Below are 21464 nucleotides of genomic sequence, written 5' to 3'. Positions count from 1 at the left end.
GAGAGACTACAATGCCGTTGGTGAACTTGATACATACGCCGATGCTTTTACAAACTTTTTCCATGGACTGTAGATGTCAGAGTAATGAAATATGATAAAATTGCTCTCATATTTATATATAGGATTGCAAATAGATACGTTCTCAATCCTATTGAAGTAGGAAAGAAGAGGATGCTTTCTTTGGAGACAAAGATGGAGATAATTAAAAATATGAAGCTGGTATGTGTTTGAGTGTGATTGCCAAGAATACAGCCGAAATCCGTCGACAATAGGCACCATCCTTAAGCAGAAGGATGTCATCAAAGCAGCTACACCTTCCAAGGGCGTGACTATTTTGTCCAGCTAGAGAAGCCACGTTCACGATGAGATGGAAAGGTTGCTTCTTGTCTGGATAAAAGACAAAGAAATCGCTGGCGATACGATAACGGAGAAGGCAATCTCCCACAAGGCCAGTGCTATTTTTGTCGATTTGATTGCCCAGACCGAAGACGACGGAGGAGAAGGGACATCGATGCCAACCCCGGAGTTCAAGGCTTCTCATGGGTGGTTTGAAAAATTCTGTAAACAGACTGGCATCCATTCGGCGGTGTGGCATGGGGAGGCGGCCAGCTCGGACACGAGAGAGAGCGGCCGAAGCCTTTATTAAGACGTTTGGCGAGATGATGCTCAACGAAGGCTACAGTTCTCAGCAAGTCTTCAACTGTGATGAGACTGGCCTTTTCTGGAAAAAAATGCCTCGTCGGACGTACATCACGCAGGAAGAGAAGCTACCCAGGCATAAGCCTATGAAAAACAGGCTTACGCTCGCACTTTGTTCCAACGCCAGTGGGGATTGCAAGGTGAAGCCCCTACTTGTGTATCATTTGGAGACTCCTCGATCCTTCAAGGCCCACAGAGTGCTTAAGGAGAAGCTTCCAGTGATGTGGACGGCTAATGCGAAAGCCTGGGTAACAAGACTTGTTCACGTAGTGGGTAAATCTGTGTTTCGGCCCGACAGTGAAGAAATTCTTGGAAGAGAAGTGCCTTCCTCTGAAATGTCTGCTGGTGTTGGACAATGCCCCTGCTCACCCTCCTGGCCTCGAGGAAGATATCCTAGCGGAGTATTCGTTTATCAAGGTTCTTTATCTTCCGCCTAACACCACCCCTCTCCTCCAGCCCATGGACCAGCAAGTGATATCGAACTTCAAGAAGCTGTATACGAAACATCTTTTCAAGAGATGTTTCAACATCACCGATACTACAAACCTCACCTTGCGTGAATTTTGAAAGGAGCATTTCGATGTTGTGATATGCATCCGACTCATTGACCAAGCTTGGCAGGAGGTTTTGAGGCGAACCTTGAATTCTTCGTGGAGGAAACTCTGGCCTGATGCCGTATCCGCCTGAGACTTCGAGGGATTCAATGTGGGCAAAGCTGGTGCTGCAAATTCAGGAACAGTTGACGATCCTGAAACTCTTTCGCAACCAGATCTTGACGAAATCGTTGCACTCTGCAAGTCCATGGGGCTTATCATCGACGAGGACGACATCAATGACCTTCTCGAGGAGCACCAAGAGGAGCTTACGACGGATGACCTGAAGGAGTTGGAGGCCATGCAACATAACGTCGTTCAAGAAGAGTTCTCTAGCAGCAGCAAGGAGGAGGAGGACGACGCTATGACAACGGCAGAAATTAAGGATGCTCTAGCTGCTTTTCATAAGGTGCAATCATTTGTAGAAAAGAGACACCCCGAAAAGGCTTACACAGGTCGTATGCTTGCACAGTTCGATGACGTTTGCCTGAGTCGTTTCAGAAACATTGTCAAAAGCAGGCAGAAGTAATCTTCCTTGGATAGTTATGTTTTAAAGAAGCCTTTAGTAGGAGTAAGCAAAAAGTAAGAACCAAGTGATACTACGAAAAAGAAAATTGAAAGTGGGGAAGAAATTGAAGAAAAAAAAAGAAAAAAAAAACTTAAATAGAAAAAAGTAAAATAAATGTAAAAATAAATTTTTTTAAATTTTATTTTTTTATTTTAGGTTTTTTGTAAAGTTAAGTGTTACAGTTTTGTTAATGTGTTTCGTAAAGTTTAGTTTGTTTTCCTGACATTTTTTTGTGTCGTAAAGTTAAGTGTAAGTACCATAAGAAGTTTTCTCCCGTTTTTCCTCCTCATCTGCCGCCACTTTCGGAGATAGCCTCACTCGAAAGGTAAGCTTCCACATTTTACTACATATGTACGTATGTACGTACAGTATTTCTTGTATACCACGTACACTAATACACTATTTACACAGTATTTCTTGTATACCACGTACACTAATACACTATTTAGTACTACTAGTATGTATTAAGTTAGATATTGAATGGTCCAAATTGTTGTAGTATTTCATTGTTTATAGGTCAATTTAGCTTTATTATGAAATTTACTGGGGTGTTTTTGGAGGGCTTGGAATGGATTAACCATTTTACATGTAAAATGCGGTTCAAGATACGAAAAACTCATGATACGAAGGCTGCCTTGGAACGGATTAATTTCGTATCTCGAGGTACCACTGTAATAACAACAACAGAATTTTCAACGTTTTGAAAATGGAACTTGCTAAAACTAAAGACATAGGTTGATAATGAGAAGAGACCGAAGGGAAAGAATTGAAAGTGAATTCATAATATTTCAAAGCATAGACTGATGATTTGCTGCAGAGAACTTTCTGACTTCCTGCTGTGTACCTAGTAATGTGCACTGTGATCAGTATATCCTGAGCGCAGTAATTACTATTAAATTGTTTATGTTTGTATTTATGAAACATATTTAGTGGTTACATAGTACAAAATTCATTCTTTAATGGGTGTATATTATTAAGTTTTAGACCCAGTAGTCAAAAACGTAAGAGGAAAGAGGAAAAAATGGAGCGCTTATGACTTACCTTGAGTTTATGAGATTGTTTTACACTTGGAAGGTCGCCAGAAAACTCAGTAAGTTAATCTAAATTACATTTATTTACAAGAAAACGTTGAATGGCCTGAGATAAAGGCAAGGCATATAGGCCACGTGGGAAGTGCGCTGTTTACTGTCTGGATTACTCTTATCATTCCCATTATGAAAAAAAATGGCCGAATTCAACATTTACTGCAAAGCTGGTTTCCAAATTTCTGTTTTCAGGTAATAAAAGCACTTGCAAGGAGCAGGGAGCACGGATTCAGTAGGGGCAATCTGGAAATGAATTCCCAAATTACACACAACACAAAAATAAAGACTTCTTGCACAATATTACAGGTAATGCACTATGGAAGGTGTTTATCTTTAATCACACACAAGGGGAGGAACTCTAGTGCTTAAATGAAATGCTCAATGATCTTAATCTTGGACAGGTCACAGGAGTGGCAAGTGCTACGAGGGTTGACAAAGGATGTCCGTTAGAGGAGTGAGAAAATGGAAATTTGAAAGTGAAAGTAGCAAGATTCGTCTTGGAGAAATAGGGGCTGGTTGGACTTTGCACTTTTGAGACGTACCTTAGTGGATTGCGCATGTAGTGTGATGTCTGATGAGGGCTCCAACCAGCGATGATGAACAAAGGGCTGACAACAAGTTAGAGGCGAACACGTCTGTCGGCTATAGGAATTCCTGGAGTTGACTGAGGGCGAATTCAGGGCATTCGTGGGGACCTCGGTTCAAAGCACGGCCTACGGCATTGTCTGGAAAGATGCAAAACACAGCCAGTGGATTTGTGGTAAAAGAGGTCTAAAGCTAGGACTACCTAAAGCCTACCCAGCAGCCCAAATAACCCCTACGACCTGCCCTTCCTACCCTACACTAGGTCTCTAGTCGTTAACGGATTATTTCCCCTATCTTTAAGGCAGAACGGACATGCCGATCCCCCAAGTCGTAAAGGTGGGTGGGGGGTTAAAAATGGCTGCTCTTCTAGCAAATACAGTAAATTTGAAACCTCAAGGAGGTGAGACAATATATAAATGTAACAATATGTAAAATGCAATTGCTTGAAATTTAGTATTCCATTCCATATTGCAGCATCAAATCTTGTTGTTCATTTGTATATGTCATTATCATATATTGTTAGTATTAGTGTATGATTTTGGGTTGTTAACCAAATGAGAGTATGTGCTTACAGGTTATAAATATCATACCATGAGAATTTTAGCGATCTTGTGGGTGCTTTGTGGAATTGCAGTGCTGGTAGAGCTTGAGCTCTAGGTTGTTCTGGGATTTCTTTTGTACTGCCTGCTTCTGTATGAAATTTTTCTAACTGTTCCTCTTATATTCAAGTGTCTTTTTTTTTTATTGCAGATATCTTGTGTGTAAATGGAAACGAGAAGACACGGAGGATGTCTTTGACTACTTGTATGAAATGAATCAGCGATTAGGTGGTTTGCATTCAAACATGGATGTTACAGAGCTGGTTCCATTGGATATTCTTAAGGAAGATCAAGCATTCTTTGACTTTGTGTACAATTCAAATAATGAGTAAGTATTTTACTTTTATTCTTGAGAGAAGTTTGTCATTCTTTTACAGGAGCCTTTTAGAAAAATTTCTCTAATTATCTGTGGTGGTTCTAGAACCTCAATTTGTCCAGTGTTTATACACTTTTATTGATAGGTAATGAAGTGAAATATAGTTGTTAAGTACACTAAGTTTTTCCCTTTACACTTTCATTGATCATAACATATTGAGCTTTATAGTCAGCCAATGAAATATTTGAATTTGCCAAGTGCAGAACACATCATAGAATAAATACAAATTAAGTGATTTACAGGCATGCCACACTGCTACCTCCCACCTCATCAACATTTCTTGTCCTGTAGTTTATGAAGTTTCCTCAACTTATTTGCGAATGTAAAATCAAATGTCTTTTCAAAAGAAAGTGGTTTGAATGTGTATTAAAATGAGAGCATGCAATTAGTCCACTGCTCCCACCAAATTTTTTTTATACAATTAAGTATTTAAAGGGAAATATTTTCCTTTTGATTTAACCATTGGCTTCTGTGGCTTCCAGTGTTGAGTTCAAACTGTGAATTGTGTCAATGTGTATGTGTGTCTCAGAGAATATGTTCAGCCAAGCTGTAGTTCATGTGTGTATGTGTTTCAGAGAATTTGTTCAGCCAAGCTGTAGTTCAGAGGTTAGGGGAAAGGTTTTTGTTATTTTTATTGTATTTGTTATTATTTGAGTTATTTTACTTGTGGTTAAAAGTTTTATCCATATTCTGTAGAAGTCACTAGAGAGAGTAACAAATAAAATGACATGTGCCCAGATCTTTCAAATTTTGCAGAATTGTATTTGTATGCTAGCAGTTTCCTCTCAGTTGCATTTGTTTATTATTTTGTTTTTCAACTCATCCTTAGTGCCACAGCAAACTAGTGATGGCTTGTTAGGTAAGCCCTGTCAAGTTTATAAGTCTTCTAATCTTAACGTGAACCCACACTGGTTGTACAGCAAACTTGTGATGGCTTGTAAGGTGAGCTATATTAAGCGTATGTAACTGACCTTGACATGGGGTGAACTCAAGAAGGAAACAGAAGGAATGCTAACAGTGGCACAAAATCAGGCCCTAAGAACCAGATATATTCAAAGAACAACAGATGGAAATAACATCTCACCCATATGCAGGAAGTGCAATATGAAAAATTAGACCATAAACCACATAGCAAGCAAATGTCTGGCACTTGCACAGAACCAGTACAAAAAGAGGCATGATTCAGTTGAAAAAGCCCTCCACTGGAGTCTGTGCAAGAAACACCAGCTACCTTGTAGTAATAAGTGGTACGAGTACCAACCTGAGGGAGTGATAGAAAACAATCAGGCAAAGATCCTCTGGGACTATGGTATCAGAACAGATAGAGTTATACGCACAAATAGAACAGATGTGACGATTGACAAAATCAAAAAAGCATCACTCGATGTCGCAATACCATGGGACACCAGAATAGATGAGAAAGAAAGATAAAAAATTGAAAAGTATCCAGACCTGAAAATAGAAATAAGAAAGAAATTGCACCCATAATCTTAGGGACACTAGGCATGATCCCAAGAACCCTAAAAAGGAACCTAGAAAAATTAGATGCTGAAGAAGCTCCAGGACTCATGCTGAAGAGTGTGCTCCAGGAAACAGCGCATATAGTAAGAAAAGTGATGGCCTCCTAACGAGGCAGGATGCAACCCGAAACCCCACACTATAATAAAAAAAAAAAGCTCTGTCAAATAGGATGACCGATAGACCAGAAAAAAAAGTAATAATAATAATGATGGAAATAAGGATACAGTGGGTAATAAATGGAAAGAAATTGTTGAGCTTGAAGGAAAGTGTTGATATAGTTGGAGTGAGTATGGTACATATTTGCTGAATTTTATGAATTTTCTATTTTGGTGTGGTCTTGTTGCCATTGTCTGGAGTGTTCTTACATGAGGTTTGAGATACTGGAATCTCTAAAGCTTAAGATGGCTTGAGAAAGCAGGGAATCAGTGAAAGGGTGACTAGAGATATGGGTAGTGTTGGCTTTGCTGAGTGAAGTCAGGCAATGATGGATTTGGTCAATATTTGAACGGGTAACTTTAAGTTAACGCAAATCAGGCTGCAACTATAGTCACTGATGACTCTTCAATGAAGTTAAGCTTAGTGTTTTGGTAGTTAACTGCTAATATATGCTGAATGGTCATAAGTTCTTATGACTATGTGTAAGGTGGGCATGGTTGTGGGCTAGCAATTTCCTTGCAAAAATGCAAAGAAACTTGCAATATGGCCAAGACCACTGGTTCATATGCGGATGGCAGTTTGTCATAAAGTTTTAACCCAGAGTGAGTGATATAGTGTACAAAACATACAGTTATGGTACAAACATATATGTATTAGTTTTTTAGGAGAAAAATGATATTTTTATAGTAAAATTAGATTTTACATAAGTAACTTACCAAATAATTACATAGCCAACAGTTTCTAGCACCGGCAGCTAAAATTTAGAATTTGCTATAACAATTCTTCTGGCTATAGGTAATTAGCCCCGCCCACTTTTGGGAAGAAGAGGAACAACTGAACCAGTACTTCAATTTGTTTCTGCCGGCTTACGACGAGGTCGATGGTCATCAGCTGGTGCAGAATTTGAATTCTTTGCCTTTCTTCTGTAATCGGTGAAGCATTCTTTTTTTGGTAGCCATTCAGCATTTGTTTGGATTTGAATTGTTTTTCTATTAGATAATTATCCAGTTAATTTTCATATTTAGTCTCAATTACTGAAGTTGACTTGACTTGTGACTGATGATGTCTGACACTAGTGTATCAAGCACTCGTTATTGCAGCATGGGCTGCAGGACTAGATTAACATCTGCAAAATATGATACTCATACAATTTGTGTAAATTGTAGAGGGCAAAACTGCTCAATGGACAATACTTGCTTGGAGTGCGAGGGATGGGATGAAAAACAGTGGAAGACATTAACTTCTTATCTATCTAAATTGGCTACAGATAGACAAAGAAAAGGTATTGTGAGAGAAGACAGGTTGACTGCCAGTCAAGAGTTAGATAAATCTATTGATGTACCGATTGTTTCTGTCCACCTCCTAATTCTGATCCCAACTTCCAGGTTCTTAACCCCACCACCATTGCTGCATTAGAAAGTAAGTTCAAAATACTATTTAATATAGTGACTCAATTAGGTAATTCAATGAAAGCTTCATGGAGCGCAAAAGTGTTGTAAGTGAAGTACAAGTAGAGGAGCTGGCTGTCCATCCTGCTGATTCTCCTAGGCAAAGGTCACTTACACAGTACTCCCCTGTAACATCACCAGGGAGAAGTCATACCGGAAGCCAAGGGAGATCAGTAGGGTCTGCCCATGGGCAGTCGGCCTCTCAGTCTCACCTGTCGCTAAATTCCAGGTGAAGACAGCAGACAGCCACTGGAAAGGTTTCATTGCGGAAGTGTACCGTCTTTCCTCGATTTCTGAGGCTTCCAGTCTGGAAAAAGAGGCGTCGATGGCAGTATAATGATTCATCCAGACCACTGAAAAGGTCTGCAGCTGACGCTTCCACGGCGCCAGCTGTTCCGTTTAAGAAGGCTAGAGAAGTGGTTCCTTGCCACAGCTTTTGGGATAGCCCAGAGAAGTTTTCTCCAGAGAGCTCATCGTCAGTTAAGAGCGAGAGAGCGGGCCTATGCCTAGAAGTGCGCCAGTTGTCTCCGGCGTGCAAGTTGGCGCCCAAACGTTCAGTTGCTAACAAGCGCCAGTCGGTGCCAAAGCACCCAGCGTCTTCCAGGCTCCCGGAGGTAGTTGATCGCCTGGTGGAACACCCAGTGAACGTTGTTTGCTCGGTAGTAGTGGAACAGCCAGTTCCCGAGCAACAGACAGGTAAGGAACCCAATCGCTCTTTTGTTTCGTCAGCGAGTTTGGCACAAGAAGAGGAGATTTTAGTGATTTTGGTGCCTCAGCAAGTTCCCAAGAGTCCAGGACAGTCTAGAGATTCTGTCAATCAGAATTTGGTGACATTTTAGGCTACTTAAAGAAGCCTGGTGCGCCGAAAACCACTTGCGATCCTCTCCTTTTTTGAGTATCGTCAGTAGAGGAGGAGGTAGTCAATGCACAGAAGAGGCTTCGTCGTCTTCAGCTTATGCAGCACTACTGAACTTTTTGTTGCATACTTATCCTTCCTTCCTCTCACCAGCAGCTCCTGCTTCTCTGACTACAACGCTTCAGTTAAGTGTGGTACAGGAAACAGCAAAGCTGCCAATGATGGTTTTGTCAACCTCTGTGAAGAAAGCCCTTAAGGAAGAGGACTTGTGGCTTGCAGACAAGAGAGAGAAAGGGAAGGCTTGCTTTATCTATCTGCCTTCGCACCTTCTAGCTAGAAGGTATGCATGCTATGTGACTGGAGAAGCTCCTACCGTGAGAGTCTCTGCCTCCTCTCAAGGGGACTTCTCTAGCCTTATAGATGCGGCTCAAAGGTCAGCATTTTCCGCTGCCAAGATAATGTTCTCCTCCACAGAACTAGATCATTTTTTTTGAAGAATACCTTCAAGATTTTAGAAGTTACCAGCTTTTTGGATTGGCCTGTAGGAGCCCTGGCAAAGGAGATTCAAGACTTCCGTTCAGACATAGGATTGGATCTGCTTGATGTCCTGTTTTTTGCAGACAAGGGAGTAAGGGACGCTTCAAGAGAAATAGCCCTCCTTTATGAAATGGAAGTTTTGAAAAAGAGGGAACATTGGTGTTCCTTTACCTCTAAAGGAGTCACTATGGTTCAGAAGTCCGCTCTTCTATTCTCACCTTTAGTTAAGGATTCCCTCTTTCCTCTGTCTTTGATTAGCGACATAGCGTTGGGCCTTGAGAAGAAGTCAACTCAAGATTTGTCAGCTTATTCTACGAGAAGGCCAACCGATGACTTTGTTAAGCCCGGTAAGTAAAAAGATACATGCAAAAGTATTTGATCTACTTGAATAGCGATCCATTCAAGAACTATTTATAAGGCCATTATTATTCCCATATACTGAAAGTATCTTGCTTAATGTTAATCTAAACAAAAGACATAACTCATCGTGCTCGAAGGCTATGAATACTTTCCGGTGGTTCGTAACACTACCGAAATCCAGTGATATAACCAGAAAATAAGAACAAGCTGCTGTAAGCACTTGATGTTTTGTTGAGAGTGGCAGAAAACAGAAAGATGTGATTAGCTAAGATGTTCCTAGTATTGTTGTAGGGGGACAGCATTGTATACCTACACTGAGCCATTGAAGCACTACCCGTGAAATTTGAATTTTGGCTGCCATTGAGTAGAAACTCTTAGCTATATGATTACTGGGTAAGTCACACATACAAAAATAATTATACAATATCACAGGAGTGTTGTAAAGTGGATTGATAATTGTTTTCAGTGGAGACCAACAGAAGAACAAGAATATTCCTTATAGTATGTGGAATGAAGCCAATGTTAACTATATATCTAGGACTTTTATAAGGTGGTTAGAAGTAAGATGAGAGATTTCTGTGTAGCAGAAAGCATATTCAACTTAAGCTAATAAGAGCATGAAAATGTTGGTATGGGATTGCTTCCATTATGGAGACAACTGAAAACAAACTCCTATGAATTATTCAGAAGTGTGGCATGTTCTTTTTTATGTAGCAGTGAACCTGGATTTTGCAGATGATGTGTCGATGGCACCATTGTGGGATGTAGATGCTGATTGACAGCTAGAACTGGGGAAGAAACGTGTTTCTATAACCGCAGTGATTCTTGAATGATGAAATTACAGAGTAAATATCTGGATATTTTATAATATTTTATGGGTGAGTTGATACCAAGAGTTACAATCATTTAATATGTTTGAACTTACATTAGTCTGTGGTTCACTAATCCATAAGATTAATTAAAGGATTTAAAATCTGTATTAGTCTGTTAATGCTTTAAACATTGTGTAGGGTAGTTTGTACATCGACTTATCATCCTAAAGAACTTATAATCAATGCTTGTGTACAATACCAGTGTCAGTGCAGAGATTCTTGCCTTATGATAATCAAGGCTTAAAAATTAAATATTTTCATTACATTAAAAATATAGGAAAAGGAGAGACCAGTATAGGTGCGTCCAGTGTTGATGACTTTATAAGAGTATCAAGTTGGAGGTGGAAGAGACATATCTTGAGAAGGGAAGATTGTCAATCGCAGACTATCAAGTTACATTTAAGTGTGTCCAGATATTAAAACAAATATGTTATTGTAAATAAGAGCATTTAACATTTGAAAGATTGGATCGCTTTTCAAGTGATCATAACCTACCCAACCTATAAGTGTAAATATTAGTGATGTTATTTTGACTTCAGATACAACAGAATATTCCTTATTTCTGTAAAATATTAAAAACATAGGTAGTAATTGTGAAAAAATTAAATGAATGCATAAAAAAATACCAAAAGTAGATTATAATTTACATAGAAGAGTTAGTTTTCAGTGCAGGCTCCATTATCTAAAGTTTCCCCCTCCACCATTTTGTATTTGCTGAGGTATGTCGTCATCAATATAGTTATTAGATCTCTGAAAAGATTTGGCAATTCCTACTGGCTTAGCAGTGCTATTGGCCCCTTGTCTTTCATTTATTCTCTGCCTTTTCCAGTCTCGCTTTAAATGCCAGGTTCATGCACTTGCTTCATCCTAGCAGCTGCATCACACTTTTACTGCCCTTGGCTTGGCAGGCATTCCCTTTATTCTTACTACACTGAAGACCCTTAAATACTATCACTCAGTTACACTTAGTCACCTCAAGCATTATAGTGCAACTGTTTGGTGTTCACTGGAATTTTGTAATACATTTAGCCCCCACAGGCAGGGTATCGTATATACTATACGATCACATATAGCTTTAGTGCAATGTCCAGGTATCTTACATATAGAATCAAGATTTGGTGCCATAGTGTTTGAATTAATTTTGCGGGAAAATGTTCCTAGTTCCATATATCACTATTGGCAACTCTTCAGATCATCATATAAGAATCCGAGTCAGACCACCATATAAGAATCCGAGTGAGCTGAGAGACCTTCAGTCTTGCTTGAGCTGGTAAGGGGGAATGTCATTGCAAATTCCCATCCAAGGTTGCGTTGTAAGCGTTGTAAATATTTCACAATAAATATGCTAGAAATTTGTTCCTGGTTGTATTTTTTATCTTTTATATGTTTGAGCTGTAATTTCAGTTTGACAAAATAAAATGATAAAAAATAGTAGAAAGAACACTTATAACTGTAAAATTAGCGTATTTTTTACGACTGTCATAGGGAAAAGATGTTCACAAGGTGTGGAAATATTCACACAACTTCCTGTGGAAGGTACATACATTTTTTTAGAATTTTTTTTCTTATACCATGTGAATATACGTACATATCTTCCTCTTTCCATTAATGAGTTTTTTTTAGTTATTCTTTTAACCCTTAAACGCCAAAGGGGTATAATAAAAATCGTCTCCCGTATGCCTAGGGGGTCTCGGAGTGAGCACCGAAGCGGAAAAAATATTTTTATCAAAAAATCACAGCGTGATTAGTTTTCAAGATTAAGTGTTCATTTTTGGCTCCTTTTTTTTTGTCATTGCCTGAAGTTTAGTATGCAACCATCAGAAATGAAAAAAAATATCATTATCATATATAAATAATGCGATATATGATAGCGCGAAAACAAAATTTCATATATAATTGTATTCAAATCACGCTGTGAGCAAAATGGTTAAAGCTAACAAGTTAATTTTGTTTTTGTTGTATTGTACACTAAATTTCAATCATTTTGGTATATAACACATTGTAAAACGATCAAAGCAACTTAGAGAAAATATTATCACAAAATGATGCATGAATTCGTAACACGTGGACGTAAAAAAATGTTTTTATCAAAAATTCACCATAAATCTAAATATTGTTCTAGAGACTTCCAATTTGTTTCAAAAGGAAGATAAATAATTGAATATTACTATACTGTAAGATTTTTACCTTTCAATTGCAGTTTTCGACCATTTCGGACGAGTTAAATTGAACGAATGTCGAATTTTTTGTATATATATTTTTTTTTATATGCAAATATTTAAAAAATGAGAAAAGCTACAACCTTCAATTATTTTTTGTTGTATTCTACATGAAATTGCACACATTTTCATATATATAACTATGAAACGCCTAATATGAAATGAGCAAATATTCTGAGAATGTGACGTACGCATTTAGGAGATTTGCGGCAGAGAATCCGCGCGCGGAGGGAAGGAAAGTTTTTTAAAAATTCACCATAAATCTAAATATTATGCTAAAGACTTCGAATTTGTTTCGAAATGAAGATAAATGACTGAATATTACTAGACTGTAAGAGTTTTAGCTTACAATTGCGTTTTTTGACCATTTCGGTAGAGTCAAAGTTGACCGAACGTGGTTTTTTTCTATTTATCATGATTTATATGCAAATATTCCAAAAATTAGAAAAGCTACAACTTTCAATTATTTTTAGTTGTATTCTACATGAAATTGTGCACATTTTATATATAAAACTTTATGTAACGGCTAATTTAAAATGGTGCAAACATTACGACAATTGCACATATGATTTTTTCGGAAGAGTTACCGCGCGGACGTAAGGAAATTTTTTTTTTTTTCATAAATTCACCATAAATCAAAATATTGTGCTAGAGACTTCCAATTTGTTGCAAAATGAAGGTAAATGATTGAATATTACTAGAATATAAGAATTTTAGCTTACGATTGCGTTATTAATAAACATTACCTTAATATAATTTATCTAGCCCTAAATCCCCAAAAACCGCACCAAAATTTACCACATTGGCAACCCTGTTACCTCCTATTCTGTCCGCCAGTTGGCAACACTGTCGTTGACAGATTAGAAAACCTTCCCTCAAATCAGTTGTTAACGAGCGCCCGTGTTGTTTACATCACGGCCGCTCTTTATAAATTTCCTTAAACATTTTTGTGCCTTTAAAGCTTTCATTATTTGTTAAATGAGACTTTATATGAATTACCACTCACGCATTACATCACGAAATAGTGAATTAACTTTGATTTCTGTTGTGGTTCTTATCTTAAATTACGAACTTTTGTGTGACCCGGAACTACTGACCTGTCCAATTCTACAATGGATTGCCAAGAAATTACGATGCTTCCTTCTGCCAGCAACATCAGGAACTGCCCGGTTTGTGGGACAAGGATGAGTAGCAGGGAGTATGAACCCCATGACATTTGTAGCTCTTGTCGTGGACAGGTTTGTGACTTGACTTCTCGTTGTGACGTATGTAAGCCCTGGTCTGACGAGGATATGACTGCTTATATGAAACGCCAAACAATCTTGCAGCGTAAAAGATCGGTTAAGGAGAAAAAGAAATCGATTGCTAGAACTGTATCTAACGAATTCTTTGACTTGGGCTCTCATGATTCTGGCTCTTCGGTTTCGGTATCGTACGACTCCGATTCCGAATTAATTGATGCTTTGCCCCCTGTACAACCGGTAATTAGTGAAGTTATTTCTGATGTAGATTCGAAGATTTTGGCAATGGAAACTACCTGGAAACAGAATTTTAAGAAATTACAGCTTAGTCTAGATAGAGATATTTCTGCTAAGTTTAACAATCTGTCAGAGAATTTTCAAGAAGCCTTTACTAGAATGTCTAACACACTTTTAGATTCATTTTCAGCTCCTCGTCAGGTACCTGTCGACAGCACCATGGGTAACGGTGCGACAGATACCCCGGCTTGTGAACCCCGTCGTGGCGAAGGCTAGGGGGGATCCGGTCCGGGCAGGTGCCTAACGAATCTTTACCCAACGTGTCCCTGTTAGTCCCGTAACAGTGCCAAAGGGCGCTTTTATTTAGGAGAAGGGGGGAGGGATATTAGTGTCAGACCTAAGATAGCTAGTCGTCAGGATTTTACTTCAGAGGAAGTTTCTAAGTTAGGATCTGACGATGAGGATGATGATGACGCGGATTTGTGTGATATTGATGTTTCCTCGAATGGATGTCATGATGTAGAATTCAAGAAACTTTTTGATTTAATTTTGAGTTTTCTTCCTCAGGCGAGGCCTAAAGAGCAGAAGCAGCCTCCGCCTCGTTGTATTACAGAAGGGATTTTTCTTGACGGCCCTTCCCGGTCACGGGAATTTTTACGTTTCCCTTTGCCCAGAGGTTCGCGAGAGTGAGGGCGGACGTTGCCGCTAAACTTTCGAAGGTGATCGGGGAAGGGAAGAGGAAGCTCTCTTCTCTTCTACGACACCGGAGAGGAGTTTACCAGGTGGCGGATGATTCTTCATTCTCTCGACCCCCCAAGCCAAATCCTGATTTTGTCCGACTTTCAAGTCAACCCTTGCCTTCTAAGGCTTCGGTCTCTGTCTCAATTGAAGATTTATTGCTATGGAGGCTGTTATGAGCTCCTTACAAGAAGCTCAATCCTTCAATATGTGGGTCCTCGGAGGGCTTTTAATGTATATCAAGGACTCCGGGTTTGTTCCTCCTGATGCTCCTCTTTTTTGAGAAATTCTGCTCATCCATTTCAATCGCTTCTGTACATCAGAACGAGCTTGCTGCTTCAATGCAGGCCTTTCTTGTTTCTCTAAGGCGTAACCTGTATTTGTCGCAGTTACCCTCCTCTGTATCAGAGATTCAGAGAACCCGTCTGTTGTCCTCTTCTCCTTTTGGCGATTTCCTTTTCGATATTTCTGTGCTTTCTGAGGTTTTGAAGGAACATCAAGGTGATGCCTCTTCCAAGCTCACTGGGCCTTATCAAGAGCTTTTTCCTCTGGTCTTCCTCCCGTTCCTTCAAGGAGTAAGCGTAAGTTTAGGACCAGATCTGTTCCTTCTGCTCAGCCCAACAACCTCCTTCTGGCTCTTTTTTCCAGAGTACATCTCAGGTTGCTGGTGCCTCTTCTTCATCCTCTGGTGCTCACCCTTTGAAACGCGGGAGAGGTTCTTGGCGTGGCTCTAAGGGCAGAGAAAGAGCTCAACCTCCAGGAGGACCTTCTTCTTCTTCTTCTTCTTCTTCCTTGTCTCTGCGTAAGAATTTTCGGAAGTAGGAGTCATCAAATCGCCTGAGAACAGCAGTAGGAGCTTGTCTTCTTCTTCCTTGTCTCTGGCGCTAAAGGAATTTTCGGAAGAGTAAGTAGGAGTCATCACCTCGCCTGGAGACCGCAGTAGGAGCTTGTCTCTCCCGCCATTGGTCAGCTTGGCAGGGGAGAGCGGTGGATGCTTGGGTGGTGGAGGTCCTGAAGGAAGGTTACGAGATCCCTTTTGTTTCCAGACCTCCACTTTCCAATCGTCCTCTCGAGTTCAGCAGTTATTCCCCTCACTCAATCAGGGGTCAAGCCTTGGAGAAGGAGCTTTCGGCCCTCTTGGAGAAGGATGCCATAGAGCGAGCTCCTCCTTCTCCCGGGTTTTACTCTCGGATGTTTGTAGTTCTAAAGGCCTCGGGTGCCTGGCTGGCGCCCATCATAGATGTTTCGGTTTTGAACAAGTTCATTCTAAAGTCCAAGTTCAGGATGGAGACGGTCCAGACTGTTCTTTCATCCGTCAGGAGGGGGGACTGGATGATTTCCATCGATCTGCAGGATGCTTATCTGCAAATCCCCATCCATCCAAGAAGCAGACCTTACCTTCGGTTTTTCACGGACTCGGGAGTTTTCCAGTTCAAGACCCTTTGTTTCGGCCTCACCACTGCTCCACAGGTCTTTTCTCGGGTGATGGCTCCTGTTTCAGCTATTCTGCATCAGTTAAACGTAAGGATGCTTCGGTATCTGGACGATTGGCTAGTCCAGGCCGAATCTCTAGAGAAATGTCTCCGGTCGAGGGAGATAGTTCTGTCTCTTTGTGTTGAGTTGGGCATTCGTGTCAACTTCGACAAGTCCAATCTAATCCCTTGCCAGATCATGACTTATCTGGGGATTGTTTTGAATTCCCAGATTTTGAGGGCTTCTCCCGCTCAGAAACGGATCAAATAGACAAGCTTCTGAGTCTGATCGAAGAATTTTTGTCCTCCGTAACGCAGCCAGTTTTCTCTTTGGAGGTCTCTCCTGGGCCATTTGTCATCCCTCATCCAACTGGTTCCCGGAGGTCGTCTCAGAATGAGGTCCCTTCAGTCGACACTTCGCCAGTCATGGGATTTCGTGTCCGAGGACACGATAGTCGCCTCTTCTCCACAATGTCGGAAGGATCTCCGTTGGTGGATGCAGTTCACCGCCTCAAGTCAGGGACATCTCTTCTTTCGGTTCCTCCGGACCTAATGTTTTGGTCAGACGCCTCGGATCAAGGTTGGGGCGCATACCTGGGCTCCGAAGCCGCTTCGGGCCTTTGGTTAGAGGAGGAGAGGAGCATGTCAATAAATTGGAGGGAACTGAGGCAGTGTACCTAGGCCTTCTTTCATTTCAGGAACAACTGTTGGAGTCGGTTGTCGCGATCTTTGTCGACACACACAGCAGTCTCGTACTTTAGAAACCAAGGCGGCACACAGTCGGATCTTCTCACTCAAGAAGCTCGATCAATCCTGTGTTGGGCAGAAGACAGGGGGATTACGTTGGTCCCTCAGTTTATCCTGGGCCATCACAACGTCTTAGCAGACGCCTTGTCGAGACCGAACGAAGTTCAAGGGTCGGAGTGGACACTTTGCCAGGAAGTCTTCGACAGCCTCAGGAAGAAATGGCCTGTCACAGTCGATCTGTTTGCCACCCCACTGAATTTTCGGTGCCAGATATTCTTCGTCCCTTACCAGACTCCCTCAGAGTGCCGGGACAGACTCTCTTTTGCAGGACTGGGAGGGACTTCAAGCCTATGCTTTTCCTCCGTTCTCTCTGGTGAGGTCAGTCCTCAACAAAGTGAGGGCAACCAAGCGTCTGGATCTCACCTTGATCGCCCCCTTCTGGCCACAGAAGGAGTGGTTTCCCGACCTTCTGGAAGCACTGGTGGAACCCCCCATTCGCCTGCCAGAGAGACCAGATCTTCTCAAACAACCCCATTTTCATCGGTTCCATCAGAGGCTCCACATGCTTCATCTTCATGCCTGGAGACTGTCAGGAGGTTCTCCAAGCACGAAGGGTTCTCCTCCAGAGTGGCGCGACAGTTGGCTCTTGCCAGGCGGCAATCAACCAGAGTAAATTATCAGGCTAAATGGTCGGTTTACAGACGTTGGTGTAAGTCTCAAGGACATTCAATTTCTAGACCTTCCTTACCAAAAGTAGCGGAGTTTTTAGTTCATTTACATCATGACAGGGCCCTGTCACCTTCGTGCATTAAGGGTTATAGGTCTATGCTTTCCTATGTTTTTAAGGCAAGGCTTCCTGAGATCTCTTCATCTTGTCATTAGAGATTTACTTCGATCTTTTTCCCTATCTCGACCCAGGCCGCAGTGTTCGCCTCCGACATGGGACGTTAACAAAGTCCTTCAAGCCTTAAGGTTCCCTCCGTTTGAGCCTCTGAATTCTGCCAAATTTAGGGACCTCTCTTCTAAGACACTCTTCCTTGTCTCACTGGCTACAGCCAGATGGGTGGGTGAACTGCAAGCACACTCTTTTCTGGTTGCCAGATCTGGACAAGACATGATTTTGTCATACCTTCCTGAATTTGTCACAAAGACTGAATCGTCTGATAATCCCATTCCCAGGTCTTTCGTACTGAAGTCGCTGGTCGACTTCGTTGGTAATTTAAATGAGGAATTAGTTCTTTGCCCTGTTAGGCGCTCTCATGTTATTTACGCCGCACGAAGGACATTCAGGGTCGTCCCCGTCATCTGTTTGTTTCACCCCGAAATGTCAAGAGACCTATTTCAAAGAATGGTGTATCCTTTTTTCTCAGAGATCTGATCGTTAAAACTGGTGGTTCGGCTGCTGGGGAAGACCAGACGCCGAGAGCACACAGTATTAGAGCAGTTGCTACATCAGTAGCTTTTATGAAGAACGTCTCAGTCGCCAAGGTGCTTGAGGCGGCGACTTGGCGTTCTAATTCTATTTTTGCCTCTTTTTCTTGAGGGATATTTCTCTAGTTCTAGGCGACCTTCGTTCTTTGGGCCCGTTGGTGATGGCAGGACAGGTCGTCAGACAGGAGAATTAGGTAGTCTTCCTGTTTTACGTTTGGTTGCTACCTGTATATTATTCATTAATTTTTGTTTTGTGGGGGATAAATATTAATTTTTGTTTTGTTGTATATATTTTTGTTTTTGTATTATAACCCATGGCAGTTTTTGACGTAGTTATAATGGGAATTAGGCAGTTTGGTATTTAGGTGTTTTTGATGACAAGGACTGACTGCTTGGCAACTCATGCTGCTTCCATTGTCAGTGTGAAATGGTTCCAGCCACTGGGTTGTCGGCACTGGCGACTAAGCTTCTCCCAGAGTCGATGCTGACCTAGGACTAGCCACTGGTTCGCTTGTCCTGACGACTCCTGCTTCTTCCACTGTCCTGGACAGGGAATTAGTCGATGGATCGTCTGCTGTCATCTGGTGACTCGCTCACCATCTACTTTTTGTCTCACCTGTCTTCTCGGAGTCAGACACTCGTGTGAGATCAGCGACATTTAGTAGCCCTGAGTTTCTTGTTGACGAAGTCGGTTGCGTTGATACACCCCCGATGATCGTGTAACATGAGACCAGGTTGGACTGTCAGGCATTCGTCCTTCGGGACTGAATCGCCTTTTTGCTCCGCGCTCCTTTCTCTTGGCACCAGAAAGCTCGAGTTAGGAGTTGCTCATGAGCCGATTCGTTGCTGGCGACTTCGGGTTGCGTTGATACACCCCCAAGGTTTGCTTAGCTTTGAATCGCCCAGACAGTCCAGACACTCATCCTTTAGGGAAAGAATAGTGCTTGATAGTCTTCAGGGTGCAGCCTTGCTGTCCACAATTCGTCTGACTGGTCACCTGGTCGGTCACCTGACTTTAGTACAGACGGACTGACTATGCACTTACTCCTTGTCCTGTGCTACCGCAGTTGGTGGCATTATGGTAGGAGACTTTGAGTTGTTAGTATCTTTGACCTTGGGTTGAGTTTTGACTGCCTATGATATATATTCTTTGTTTGTTTTCTCCTATTCTGTCCGAAGGGGAAATTGTATTCAGATTCCCTCCTCCTTTTCAATGTGGTTAATCGGGCTAGATAAATTATATTAAGGTAATGTTTATTAATATGGAATTTTTATTCTAAAATTAATATTAATAATACTTACCTGTATAATTTATCTAGTCCCACCCATCCTACCCCACGATCTGCCTATCACAACTGATTTGAGGGAAGGTTTTCGTATCTGTCAACGACAGTGTTGCCAACTGGCGGACAGAATAGGAGGTAACAGGGTTGCCAATGTGGTAAATTTTGGTGCGGTTTTTGGGGATTTAGGGCTAGATAAATTATACAGGTAAGTATTATTAATATTAATTTTAGAATAAAAATTCCATTTTCGACCATTTTGGTAGAGTCAAAGTTGACCGAAGGTTGAAATTTTGGCACTTATCGTTATTTATATGAAAATATTTCAAAACTGATAAAAGCTACAACCATGGTTTGTTTTTTAGTTGTATTGTGCATGAAATTACGCACATTTCCATATATAAAACTTTATGTAACGGCTAATTTAAAATGGTGCATACATTACGACAATCGCATGTATGATTTTTTGGAAGAGTTACCGCGCGGACGTAAGGAAAATTTTTTTTCATAAATTCACCATAAATCGAAATATTGTGCTAGAGACTTTCAATTTGTTGAAAAATGAAGGTAAATGATTGAATATTACTAAAATATAGGAGTTTTAGCTTACAATTGTGTTTTTCGACCATTTCGGTAGAGTCAAAGTTGACCGAAGGTTGAAATTTTGGCACTTATCGTTATTCATATGAAAATATTTCAAAACTGATAAAAGCTACAATCATGAGTATTTTTTTGTTGTATTCTACATGAAAATGCGCACATTTACATATATAGTACTCCATGTAACGGCTAATTTAAAATGGTGCAAAAATTATATCAATGTGACTAAATAATTTTTGAGATGTGTCACTGATACTTTTTAGTGCGATAAGAAAGAAATTCATGCTTGCGCGTCTGCATAACGATTGTAAACAAAATAACACCTTGATCCGTGAACCCCTAGCATCCCCCAAGGCACGTGATTCAAAAGTTTTCGGCTGGTAGGCCTATAAGTATTTTTCCGCGAGTTTTTAATAAAACTTTTTTATGTCGATGTAAATTGCGTCCGGTCGGCACCCAAAAGACAATTTATCTCGACGTAAAATACGTCCAATAGGCGTTTAAGGGTTAAACAGGCCATCTTTAAATTTAGCCTGGTCATGTGTCGTGAGGGTTAAGCTTATGAATCGTTGAAGATTCATAGGAAATGTATTATAGAGATATTGAAAGTGATTGGTAAGCTTTGATCCTTAAAGATTCCTGTAGAGTTTTCTGCTGTTCTGTAACTCATTACATTTGTATCCCTTGGTGCTTCTGTATTTTTTGTGTGCTAGTTCATATGTCAAATTACTGATAAGTTTCCTTTTTCACATTATAGGCTTGGATTTCGCCAGATGGTTAGTCTGCGGAAGATTCAAGTTTATTGCCAGGACACTCAGCTAATAGAACCTCGACAAGCTGAGCTTCGTTTGGAGTGTCTTAGACGATGGCAGTTGCCAGATAGGACCCGCACAGCACCCCAGAGGCTTGAAGCAAAAGTCAAATTTGTGGATCTCATGAAGGGAGATAATTTTGGTACTGTTTAATATGCAAAATTTTTGGTTATTAGTTAATGTGTTACTTATAAAGAAACTTAACAACACAACTTTAGTTAGGTAATTACAAAAAGAAAGATTGCAGATGTGGTTATTTTATTTTACTAGGTTTATAGTAGGTATTGGTCCTAAATCATAGAGGATTTGTTAGAACTTCTACTTTTTTAGTGGGACCCTCCTGTGATACCATTTGCAAGTGTTTGGCTCTTGGTATGTTCATCAATTGGGTATGAATACTTGTTACATAGTTTACATATGCTGTTCTTT

At 40.7% G+C, this 21464-nt stretch overlaps 1 protein-coding gene across 1 annotated transcript in view; it reads left to right on the top strand.

Annotated features, from left to right (window-relative positions):
- Positions 1–21464, top strand: part of LOC135222907 (cap-specific mRNA (nucleoside-2'-O-)-methyltransferase 1-like) — a gene marked incomplete at its 5' end in the record, with an annotated part of 229538 nt that overhangs the window by 154143 nt on the left and 53931 nt on the right. Inside the window, 2 exon segments of the mRNA XM_064261303.1 lie at positions 4281–4457; positions 20981–21177. Of these exon segments, the coding sequence (XP_064117373.1) occupies positions 4281–4457; positions 20981–21177 (374 nt within the window).

This window comes from Macrobrachium nipponense, chromosome 20, assembly GCF_015104395.2.
Source record: "Macrobrachium nipponense isolate FS-2020 chromosome 20, ASM1510439v2, whole genome shotgun sequence".
Classification (NCBI taxonomy): Eukaryota; Metazoa; Arthropoda; class Malacostraca; order Decapoda; family Palaemonidae; genus Macrobrachium; species Macrobrachium nipponense.
This window is presented reverse-complemented; position numbering and strand designations above follow the sequence as displayed.